This window comes from Myotis brandtii, unplaced genomic scaffold (assembly GCF_000412655.1).
Source record: "Myotis brandtii unplaced genomic scaffold, ASM41265v1 scaffold363, whole genome shotgun sequence".
NCBI classification, from domain to species: domain Eukaryota; kingdom Metazoa; phylum Chordata; class Mammalia; order Chiroptera; family Vespertilionidae; genus Myotis; species Myotis brandtii.
In genome coordinates, this window is record NW_005363938.1 from 1,878,181 (window position 1) to 1,890,324 (window position 12,144).

Consider the following 12,144-nt stretch of genomic DNA (forward strand, 5'->3'; position numbering starts at 1 on the left):
GTCCCCTCCTGTGGGAGGGGGGGGGGGAGTGGGGGGACAGGGGGAATGGAAAGGAAACGGCATGAGAGAAGGCAAAGTGGCAAGACTGCAGGGCAGGGCGAGGTAGGTAGGTCGATTGCACTGCACTTGTGAATGGGCAGCAGTGAGAGAGGAAGCAAAATGGTTGGGTTAAGGTCAGACTGCGGAGGGCAGGTGGGCACTGAGTACCAGGCTAAGACCTGCGTTTCCTGCACAAGCCAGCACAGCTTGAGTAGGTTTATGACCCAAAGTGATGTTTCTGGTCCATCACTCTAACAGTCATGCAACAGGACCAGGGGCTCAGCAGAAAGCTTTGGGGCTCAAATCCCAGCTCTGCCTCTCAAAAGCGGGGTGACAGTCACACGCTCCTTCACCTCCCCTGGCTCAGCTTCCTCCCCAGTGAACTGGAGAAAGCAGCGGCATACCTGGCCAGGTGTCTGTGAAGATATTGCTTCAAAAGAGCTTAGCACACAGCGAGCAGGTGAGTCTGCTGCCAGTGTGGGGCCACTGGTGTGAAGCCAGCTCAGAGTGGGAGGAGGGGCTCATGGCAAAGGGCCGGCAGAACCTGAGGGCTGCTGCCTGCTGGCTGTGGGAGGAGCAGGGAGGGCAAAATCGAGGGAGGGGCCTGGCATTCACAAAAGGGAGACCTTCGAAGGAGGGCTGGAGGGAGAGGAGGGCCATTCCAGCCTCCGATGTGGCGTGGGAGGTGCCAGAGAAGGGCCTCTGTGGTCAACTGGAAATGCAGGACTGGGGTGTGGACGAGGAAGGCCTGGGCGTCCAAAAGAGAGACACCATGGGAGACACAAAGAGGGATGGGTTGGAGGGAAGAGAGGAACGTCAAGGCGTGCTTCTGGCCTTGCATTAGATGGAGGCCTGCCTGGAGGAGGAGGAAGACTGGGGCCACTGGATTGGCAGGGCCCAGGAACACACAGGCCGTGGCCCCACTACCTGGCCAGGGCCGCCTGCAGCTCCTCCTCCTTCTTGGCCAGCTGCATCTTGAGCTCCGCAATCTGCGCCTGCAGGTCTGCGATCTGCTCGTGGAAATCGCTGGCCTCTCCCTCCAGCTTCCGTTTCAGCTTCTCCAGCTCCTGCCGGTTCTTCTCCTCCTTCTTCAGCCGCACTAGACAAAGCCAGGGGCCCTTTAGGAGGCGGAAGCCACCAGAAGGACTCCCGGAGGATGAGCCTTTCTGCTGAGGCCTTTCACACACAGGAAAGGCACGCACATGCACACACATCCCTCGCTGGTAACAGCCCCGCCCGCGCCACTATCTCAACGAAGAACTGTCAGTCCTGATGGAAAGGGCCTTTGATTATTAATGTACTAGAGGCCTGATGCACAAAATCTGTGCAAGGGGCTCGGCCCTTGCAGCCCCGGCTTTGTCCAGAAGGTTGTCTGGACAGTTGTTCTGCTGTTCAGTCTAATTAGCATATTACCTCTTTATTATATAGGACAGTGATGGCGAACCTATGACACACGTGTCAGAGGTGACACGTGAACTCATTTTTTTGGTTGATTTTTCTTTGTTAAATGGCATTTAAATATATAAAATAAATATCAAAAATATAAATCTTTGTTTTACTATGGTTGCAAATATCAAAAAATTTCTATATGTGACACGGCACCAGAGTTAAGTTAGGGTTTTTTCAAAATGCTGACACGCTGAGCTCAAAAGGTTCGCCGTCACTGATACAGGATGTTGACTAAGGGAGACTGGGGAGCTTGGAGAGGATTTGCCTCTCTTGAAATAATCTGCCATTCTGAAGTTTCCTCTCTGATTTCCCTAGTTTTAAAATGCCGGTTCAAAGCTGCTTTGGGTAGCCGGTTTACCTTCCAGTTCTGAAATCATAGATTCGTGCTTATTTTTCAGCTTGGTGAGGTTCTTGGCCTTTTCTTCCTCTTCTGCAAGATTCGTCGTTAAGTCACTAATCCTCTCTTCAAGGAGTTTTCGCTCCTTTTTGGGGAAAGAAAAAGAAGCACCATTGGTCATTTTTATTTTTCCTTCCAGGATCTATGTCTCACTTTTAGTGATTTCCAGATAAATAGTTGAAAACCCACATGATAACCAAATACAGCCTCGAGTTTGAAACGGTGAAGAGAAGTTCCTTAATTTTCAAAAGTCCACCACTTCTCATCTCACGTCACTATGCCTCTCATACTTCAATGTGCCAGCCAATGGGGCCCTCGTTCCCTTCCTATCACATGCCAGCTCTTCCCTGCCTCAGGGCCTTTGCCCAGATGGAGCCATCTGCCTGGGGTGCTCCTCCACCTCCTCTCCCTGTAACTGCACCTCAGTCTTTAGGTTTCCACTTACATGCCACTTCCTCCAGGAAGCCTTCCCTGAATAACCTCTCTCCCTTCAGAACCCCGATCACAATGGTTATTACTAGTTATGTGTGTGATGATCTATTTGCTGTAACACTAGAATATAAGCCCCACAAGGGCATGGTCCTCTCTCACCACACACGCCCTGCACCTAACGGGGCCTGGCTCATGGAGGTGCCCTGCTGACATCTGGCTGAAAGAACTAAAAGGAGCCTGCCCTCCGCGGGGCTGGTTAGAAGTTACCGACGAGGGTGACTGACTCATCCTGTTTGGCACTGGGACTTTTCCGCTTTTGGTGCTGGAAGTTCCACATCCCAGAAGCCCCTCCATCCCAGGCAAATCAGGACAGCTGGTCACCCTGTCCCTAACTGGAGGGGGCCCATGAGAATGTGGGAGAGGGCCCAGGGACGCAGGCACCTTGGCCTCCTCTGCACACCTTGGGGGCTCCATTGGTCATGGTGCTGCTGAGACTTGCTCCGTGGCAGCCCTGGTGCTGGTGATCCTGCCAGGACCCAGTCCATGGCACACCCGCATCCACAGGGCGGTCACAGAGCCACCCTGTCAGAGATAAACCTTTGCTTGGCCTTCAATACCTTTCATTTGGCTAAAACAGAAACATCATCTGAAACCCTTGTCCCTGGTGAGCCTGTCATTGGAATGCAGATGCTCGATCCCACTCACTTTTGACAGTTTGTTGTTCTGATCATCCATGACCAGGATGTCATCCTCCAGTTTCTTGATCTTGGCCTCGGCCGTGACCTTTTCAAGTTGCAGCTTCTGCCTCGCAGCTTCCTCCTCCTCCAGCTGTTCCTCCAGGTCCTTGTGGGAAAAGAATCACAGCCTTGTTTAAAAGTCACTCTCCTGGAGCCCTGGGGACTGACACAGGCTGGGCCTGATGACCCCAGTGCTCTGCAATCTCCTTTCATTGGAAATTAAGGTTTGCTTCACGGACCCTCAGTCCCCTCATCTATAAAATGGGGAGAGTAGGCACCATGGTGGTTTTAAAGTGCGTCCACCAATTACACTCTTCCTTTCCAAGGTGGAGCCTAATTCCTCTCCCCTTGAGTGTGGGCAGGGCTTAGTGACTTGCTTCTAACAAATAAAATCAAGAGGAAGTGATGGAGTGTAACATCAGCAATCAGGCTATAAAAGGCACTGTGCCTTCCTCCCCTGCTCTCTCTCCTCTCCCGACTCACTCCTTCTGGGGGAAGCCAGCTGCCAAGTTGTGAGGACACTCAAGCAGCCGCGTGGAGAAGCTCACAAGGTGAGGAACTGAGGTCTCCCGCCTACAGCCACGTGAGTGAGTCACGTAGAAGTGGGTCCTCCAGCCCCAGTCAAGCCTTCAGATGACTGCAGCCCAGCCGACATCTTGACTGTAACTTCATGAGAGATGCTAAGCCAGACCCTTCTATCGAAGCCACTGTCAGATTCCTAACTATGTGAAATAAACGTTTATTTTGGGTGTTTTGTCTGCACCAATATAACTACCCCTCACACACAGCTGCTATTAGGAGAAAAAATAAAAGCACGCGAAAGGCAGGGCAGAGCAGAGCGGGCTTCAGGGAGACCTGTGTGCACAGGTGGCTGTTCCCTCCCAAGCCTTAGTCTCTTTATCTGTGCAGTGGGGACATATATCATCAGACGGGCCACACAGGCCTGCCTGCAGGGAAGGTCAGCCCCTCCAGTGCCTTACCAGCATCTGCTGGGCCATCTTCTTCCTCTCTGCCTGCAGCTGCTGGCCCCGGTCTTCCTCCTCCTCCAGGCGGGCCTCCATCTCATGCAGGATCTCCTCCAGCTCCTGCTTCTTGGCCGCCAGCCGGACCCGCATCTCCTCGGCCTCAGCGTACAGCTCCGTCTCCGCCTGCAGCTGCTCCTGCAGCAGGTTCTTCTCCTCGGCCAGCTGCACGCAGGGGTGGGAGGCAGCCAGTGAGTCCCCCAGGGGCAGGCATCCTGCCTCCCTCGCAGCCCCCGTCACGCTCCCTGCCAAGCACCTGCGAGTGCTTCTGCTCCAGCTCCTTGAGCTCGCTCTCTGCCTTCTGCTGCCGCTCCTTGGTCTTCTGCAGCTCATCCTCCTTGGCCTGCATCTCCTCCTCCTGCCGCGTCACCTGCAGCAGGGGCTTCACCTGCACACACAGTCAGCGCAGCATTTATTTTCATGGCAAAAGGGGTACAGTCTTGTAATAAAAGCAGATCAGTGCTTCTCAGCCAGGGCCAATTTTACCCCACCCCAAGGGGACGTGTGGCAATTTCTGGAGACAGTTTCAGCTGTCACAACTGGGGCAGGGGTGCTCCCGGCATCTAGTGGGCAGAGGCCAGGGATGCTGCTAAACATTCTAGACTTAGGGCTATGAAGGAAATGGGTGTGGCTATGGAAGAAAGTAGGTGTGGCTAGAAAAGAAATGGGCATGGTTATTGAAGGGCACTGTGAGGGATCCTTGTGGTGATGAAATTCTCCGGATCTGTGTTAAGGTCATGGCTGTAACCCCGGTGCCAAGGAGGGTGGGCCTTCATCAGATGCACCGGAGACAGGCCTGCCTGGAGCATCACCAACAGGCCAGGCTTGATCTCAAGCTCTCAGCTGCACACCCACTGACAACCATCTCCAGTCCCACATCTGGAGCATCTGGAGTGAAGAACCAGGGCTGGGGGTCCTGAGAGCTGGGTGGGGCCGGAGCACTCACCTTGGTGAAGAGCCTCCACCACTGCCAGTTGCGCAGCTTGAGGTAGGCGGCACAGTTCCTCTGAATCACCTTCATGGCTGTCAGCTGCTGCTGCCTCTTGGCAAAGGCCCTGGGGGAAGGGGCAGGGAGCCGTGAGAAGCCCTGGTCACCCGACACATGTCTCACTTTGTGGTCACAGCATCCCACCCTGCAGCATCCTGAAAGCAAGACACGTCGGTTTTGCTTGTGATTTTGTGACTTGCATGAGGACAACCCCCCTTTTCTCCAGCTCAGGTTCTTCCAGGGGCTCTGAGCATCAGCACAGGGATACTGTCTCGGCACAGACCACTCAGATAATATGGAGACAAGAGCCTTTCCCAGCCGGCACGGGAGACCCAAGGCTCACACAATACCCTGGAACCAGAGCTGTGATCCAAACATCGAGGAAATCGGTCCCTGCTACATCATTCCTAGGGGAACCCTTCTCACTCCCAGCTGTGCCACGTCTTCCTCAAAGCTGAGTGTCTGACAAACCTATTCCTTCCTCAGGTGTATTTTAGAAATCTCAAACCTGACCTAGAACTAGCACGCTTCTTGTTTAAGGGCTGTTAGGTTTGAGAAACCATGAACAGTGAGCACAATCCTCTTCTCTCTGCCATCTTGAACGTGGGTGAACTTGAAGAATAAAACTGCCCTCAGTAGTCTGGAGGCAGGTTGGGGGTTGGGGTGGTAACAGAATTATGAAACTTAAGCTAGGTCTGTCCCTGGACCAAGAGCTCCCTAGATCTGGCCTTGACCATCTTGGGTCCCCTTGGCACTGAATCAGCTTGACACGATCAGGGCTCTGCAGATGACAGCAGGAGCCTTCATTCATGATGACATAACCCCGGACAGAGCGGCTCCACCAGTTCCTGCCACCAAAAGGTGTAACTTTCAAGGACCCTGGCCCGCACATGGCCCCAGGCTTCCCAAAACAGAAGGGGCATCAGACCTTCCAAGACCCTGCCTGATGAACCCCATCTGGACACAAGGCTACAGATACAGCCAAAGACTCTTTCCTCGGGTACCTACTCATAGTCTCACACTTCCAAGATGATAACCAGGCACTGTTCTCAACCCTTTTCAGGAAATATTTCACTGACTCGTAAACAATTCCACGAGGCAGGAATGAATATGCTATTTTCCAGAGGAGAGACCTGAGGCTCAGAGAGGTCGAGTAACTTGCCCAAGGCCCATCAGCAAATAGGTGGGGGAGCCAGGATGAGAACTGAGGTCTAACGCTCTAGAGTCATGGTCTTAACCTTCCCACCTGCCCTCATAACCAGTGCTTATATTAAACGGTAGCATTTCTTCCCCCCAAGAAAACGCTGCCATCCAATCAGTGGCGCATCTGAAAGCAGATGGCCTATGAGAGTCAGGGAATCAGAACATGTGGCCAGCCCGGCAGGTGTGGCTCAGAGGTTGAGTGTCGACCTATGAACCAGGAGGTCACGGTTCAATTCCAGGTCAGAGCACATGCCTGGGTAGCAGGTTTTATCCCCAGTGTGGGGCGTGCAGGAGGCAGCCGATTAATGATTCTCTCTCATCATTGATGTTTCTTTCTCTCTCTCTCTCTCTCTCTCTCTCTCTCTCTCTCTCTCTCTCTCTCCCCCTATCCCTTATTCTCTTAAGTCAATAAAAATATACTTTAAAAAAAGAAGAACACGAGGCCAGCAAGCTCCCTGAAAGTGTGTGTCTCCCATCTGTGTGTGTGGGGAGGTGACAGTAGGCGGGTCCTTACTTTCTGGCCAGGTAGCCGCGACACATGGCCTGGAAAGCCATGATGACGTCGGTGATCTTCAAGTCTCGCTCCTCTTCCAGGTGGGCCAGGACCCCGGTTCTGAAGAAGATTTTGCTCTGCCCGATCCTGTACAAGTTGGGGTCGAGTTCTAGGGCTTTGATCTGCAGAAGGAAGGAAGACAAGAGTTCCCATTCTCAGCTGTGCCATGTGGCCAGGGGTTAAGCACTGTGTCAGGGAGGTCACACCCAAAGCAGCTCCTGGCAGTGCCACCAGAGCCGGGGAGGGCTGCAGCTGGATTTCCGGGGCAGGGCGGGGCGGGGCTAGGCTCACCATGAGGATGCAGGCCTGCTTCCCGTCCATGAAGCCTTTGGGAATGGCATTCGCGGCCAGGATCTCGTAGCTTGAGACACAGGAGAGAAGTCACCAACCGAGCGCCTCTCCAGCATCCCTCCCTCCACCACCTGCTCACCCACTGCCCCACCGGTGCCTGCCCTGGCGGGCTCACCGTTGGCGGAACTCCTGGAAGACGATCCTGTTGGGGAAGCCCTGGCGGCAGATGCGGATGCCTTCTAGCACCCCGTTGCACCGCAGCTGCTCCAGCACCAGAAAGGCATCCAGCTTGCCGGACTGCAAAGGTGGAAAGGGCAATGGGCCACCGGGGCTGGGACTCAGGGAGCAGCAAGCCCCGAGTCTCAGGCCTGGGTGACCCCCCTCACCAGGCCACCAGGATCAACCCGGTGAGGTCTCAGCTGAGGGTTCAGGTGATCTCTCGCTTGTACTTGGTGGCACTAGCATCACCTAGCTGGACACTGGGGCTTCTTCTTTGTCACCTTCCTCTTCCTCACTTCCTGTCCATCACCAGTTCTAAAGCTCCTACCTTTTGAGCATCTCCCAATCCACCCATTTCTCTCCATTGGCCATCGTCACTGCCATCCACTCACCACCATCTTCTCCTGCCCAGACAAAGCCCACCACAGCCTCCTACCTGGTCTTCTCACCCCCAGCCCTGCCTCTCTTCTCATCCCCTCATTTGGTTTCTAAGGTGTAAACCTGATCATGACTCCCCGCCGTTTGGAGTTCTCATAATTTAGCACATTGCACCATGGTATACCCCTGCTTTTAAAGCCCCAGTGGTATCACAGAAGGAAGGCCAGGCTCTGGTCCACCCACAGGAACGCCCCAATCTAACCCCCGATACTGTTCAGCCCCAGCTCTTCCCAATCCCTGCCTCACACCATCACACATCAACATGCAACCACGTACCTAGCGTTTTCTTGCCAAGATGCTTCATTTGTTACCTCCACACTTTTGTTGTACTGGTCCCTCTGCCTAGGATGCCCTCCCCAGCCACCCCTCCACTTCACCAAGTCGATGCCTCTCAACGTGCACATTCTCTAGGAAGCTTCCTCTCAGCCTTGAGGAGCTGGAGCAGGAGCCCCCGCTGTTTGGAGTTCTCATAATTTAGCACATTGCACCATGGTTACCAGCTTGTGTGTCTGCCTCGCCCATGGATCTCCCGCCACCTGAGCACTACTGACACACTGGGTAGGATCCTTCTCTGTCGTGGGATGCCCTGCGCACTGTGGGATGTTTAGCACAGACCTGGCCTCTACGCACTGGATGCCTGTAGTCGCCCCCTCCCAGGTATGACAACCACAAATGTCCCCTGGGTAGGGGCACAACTGCCCCCAGCTGAGCACCCCTGCCCTAGACTACAAGAAATCTGCAGGTGAGGAGACGGGGCCAGATGGGTAGAGGCACAACTGCCCCCAGCTGAACACCCCTGCCCTAGACTACAAGAAATCTGCAGGTGAGGACAACAACCTTTCCAGCACTGTCTCCCCAGCACAGGCAGGAACTCAGGAAATATCAACTGGAATGATGAATTTGTGGTGATTTGATCCCTTGGACAGCAATTCCAGGGCTGCAAGTGTCTGGACACAGTCTCCCTTCCTCCCTGTCTTCTTTTGCCTCCAGGATGGGGAATGGACCCCAAATTCAGCCAACCTTCCACCATGTCAGATGGAGCCCTTGGGGTGGTGGGGGGTCAGGCTTTCTTCTTGCCCCTCTACCCCTGCCTGCCTTCCCCATTCCCTGTAGACCTGGTGATGTCCCCGGGGGACGTTCTGACCCCCACCCCCCTGCAGCAGCAGCCAGTGGGCGGCCTCACCCTCTTCTCGTGGTTGGGGATGATGCAGCGCACGAAGTTGGGCGTGGTGTTGCGCAGCGTGGTCATCAGCTTCCCCAGCTGCTCCTTGTACAGCTGCCCCACCGTGCGGAACATGCCCTTCTTGGTCTTGGAGGCGCTGGGCAGCGAGCTCTCCGTCATCTTGGCCATCTGGTCCAGCCCCACGATACGGTCCACTGGGGGGCACATTGAGGGCGGCATCAGCCTCTGGCCCACCCAGGGCCCCCATTCTTCTCTCTGCTGCCAATGCCTTCCCTCTAGCACTAGGTAAGGGGATTGCTTTCCAGCTATTATCTACTTGGGGAATCTGAGAGCTCCCGAGTGACGGAAAGTGTGTGGCAGGGGTGAGACAGGAGTTCAGTCTTTCCGACTCTGGATGGGGCACTCTCACTCATCGTGCCTCGGACGCTACTTCCTCCATCTGCCCTGATCGCAGACCTTCTCCCTGGGGCCCAGGTGTGGGGTTAAGGGGCTCTGAGGTGGTTGAATGTGTCAACAAGATGTCACTAGCACCTGCCAACATGGCCCTCTCCTGCAGCCCCATGTGGCCGCCCCTCCTGGGAGCAGGTGTGGGCATTGGGGGCAGCTGGAGGAGGGGAGGACTCTGGTGCCCAGCTCTCCAGCTCCAGCAGGTGGGGCCTTACCGTCCTTCCACAGGTCGGCCACAAACTTGTCTGAAGAGGCGTTGAGGAGGGCAGTCACATTGTCATTCAGCGGGTCCATGTTCTTGGTCAGCCAGGCAGTCGCATTGTAGTCCACCTGCCAAGAGCCACCCTCCGGTCAGTTATGAACTAAGGGCAGGGCCGGAGTCCTCCCGTTTCCCTCCCAGATCGTCCAAGGTCAGCGAGGAAATGACATTAGCAGCTGCCATGGTGAGAATCCCTAACTCCAACGAAGAGACCAGCAGATCAGGACTTTAAAGGGCCCTGTGCACAGTAGGGCACCAGCCAATGGCAGCCACTGCTGGAAGGCCTTGTCTCTATTCCTTGCATTCTCCTAATAACCCTTCTCTGGCAGCCTCCAGAGCCTGGGAAGATGCCGGTTGCCCTCCGAGTGGTGAAGAGCTTGGCTGATGGTAAATGTCTTCCTCACATGAAAGTTCTCCCTCATCTAGAGAAGGCTCGACAACAATTCCAGTTTTTAAATTGTTTGCGGACCTCTTCTCCTCTCTCTGATAAACATAAGTTTTGTAACTGGGAGATTTTGATACATGGATGTAAATTCCCAACTCGAATACTGACCGTGGCCAAAGCCTTCACTTTATTTATTTTTTATTATTTATTTTTGTTAATCCTCACCTGAGAATATTTTTTCCATTGATTTTTTTTTGAGAGTGTAAGGGAGGGAAGGAGAGAGAGAGGGAGAGAAACATCAATGTGAGAGAGACACATCGATAGGTTGCCTCCTGCATGCGCCCCGACCGTGGCCAGGGATTGAACCAGCAACCCAGGTACATGGGCTGATGCTCGAACCACTGAGAAAAACCAGCCAGGGCAAGCCTTCATTTTATGATTGTGACTATGACATGGAAGCAACTCGTAAAATATCTCTGGTGGGTTCTTACGGGATGTGGGTTGTTATGGTGATGGCCAGGCCTGATCTGAAAGAGGACTAAAAAGAAACCAACTGTCAAGTGGGGAAAAGAAAAGCATTATCTCTCTGCACCTAAAGGAATGATGCTCCCTTGAGGATAGGGTAGGAGCTAGCAAACTTTTTTTTGTAAAGGCCCAGATTTTCAGTTTTGCAGGCCATACCGTCTGTCACAGCCACTCAACTCTATCGTTGTAGCATAAAGACAGCCACAGATGTTATGTAATCAAATGGGTGCCAATAAAGCTTTATTTACAAAAATAGGCTGTGGGTCAGATTTGGTGCATGGACTATAGTTTTCCAACCCCTGACTTAGGGCATTGCCTGTTCCCGTGATGCAGTGGGGATTCTGGAGCGTCAATAAAAATGCTCTAAGTTTCTGTAAGCCAAACCAAGTTATGTCTTTCTAAATTACCCAGGAGGCACAGGGGAAGGTTCTGTACATTAACAGCCATGAAGCATGATGATGATGATGGAGAGAAGGAGGAGGAGGAGGAAGAAGAGGAGTTGACAACAACAAGGTGACACCATCACAGATTTCTCTGGACGGAATAGGCTGCCAATGGCAAACCCAAGGCCATGATAAAGGAGATTCTTGCGAACCCAAAATTGGGTTTATTGGTCACTCCATTCTGGTTGGCTCTTCCTGCTGGGTTTACCCTGCAGCAGGAAGGATTTAGAGTCTATACAAGAAAGAACTAGCTGGCCACCATGGTTGGATTTTATATATATCTTGTTCCCTCCAGACACTTAGACAACAATCATAAATAGCCTTGCTTGGGATTTGATTTACACCAGACGCCTTTGGGTTCTGCCAATCCCAAACTGCTCTTGCTCTGGCACCCCTCCTGAGGCCCCCGGGACAGACAGACCCCTGGGACACGCAGTGGGTACCTTCCCAGCATAGTGGATGATGGAGAACTCGGTTTTGTCCTTGAGCTGCTTGGGCTTCTGGAACTTAGGGTGGTTGCCCTGCTCTGAGCACAGCTTCTCCACGAAGGACTTGTCTGTGGCTTTGGGGAACCAGCACTCCTCGTCCAGCAGGGCGAGCACGCCTGGAGGGTTGTTCTGTGGAGGACAAGCAGGGCAGATCACAGCCAGGGCTCAAGCCTCAGGCTTGCCACCCAAACACACGCACAGGCAGCTCCCTAGCTCTCATACCATATCTGCCTACATATAAAGACGGATTTACACCCTCTTTATTTTGGTTCCCTCCCTGCAAAATATATCCCCAAATTACCATGTGTCCAATGGACCAGCATTGGGGATATAAGGGCAAGCACCACCAACAGAACATGTTTGCTGCTGCCCCCTAGTGGGCAGCACATGCAACATCACAAAGATTTCACACCTTGCTTTATAAATACACTAGTGTGCCGGTGCACGGATTCGTGCACATTGAAAGGAAATTAATTAGAAGAAATATTTTAATATCGCTATTCACCCTTTCTATATAGTAGAAGCATCAACCAAATTCATGATTGACAATGACAGATCAAAACACACCCGTGCGATTGGCACCGGCGAGAGCTTCATATGAATCATCATGCGCGAGTCAATTTAGCCTTTTATAGATATAGAATAA

The 12,144-nt window shown here is 53.3% G+C and overlaps 1 protein-coding gene across 1 annotated transcript in view; it reads right to left on the reverse strand.

The window, feature by feature from the left end:
• Positions 1-12,144, reverse strand: part of MYH11 (myosin, heavy chain 11, smooth muscle) — a 68,373-nt gene that overhangs the window by 20,547 nt on the left and 35,682 nt on the right. Inside the window, exons 13-24 of the mRNA XM_005872050.2 lie at positions 11,454-11,627; positions 9,614-9,728; positions 8,952-9,145; positions 7,287-7,408; positions 7,112-7,181; positions 6,782-6,942; positions 5,023-5,131; positions 4,333-4,464; positions 4,035-4,241; positions 3,023-3,160; positions 1,847-1,970; positions 967-1,138 (exon numbers count right to left, since the gene is read on the reverse strand). Of these exons, the coding sequence (XP_005872112.1) occupies positions 967-1,138; positions 1,847-1,970; positions 3,023-3,160; positions 4,035-4,241; positions 4,333-4,464; positions 5,023-5,131; positions 6,782-6,942; positions 7,112-7,181; positions 7,287-7,408; positions 8,952-9,145; positions 9,614-9,728; positions 11,454-11,627 (1,718 nt within the window). The remainder of the gene's footprint in view (positions 1-966; positions 1,139-1,846; positions 1,971-3,022; positions 3,161-4,034; positions 4,242-4,332; positions 4,465-5,022; positions 5,132-6,781; positions 6,943-7,111; positions 7,182-7,286; positions 7,409-8,951; positions 9,146-9,613; positions 9,729-11,453; positions 11,628-12,144) is intronic.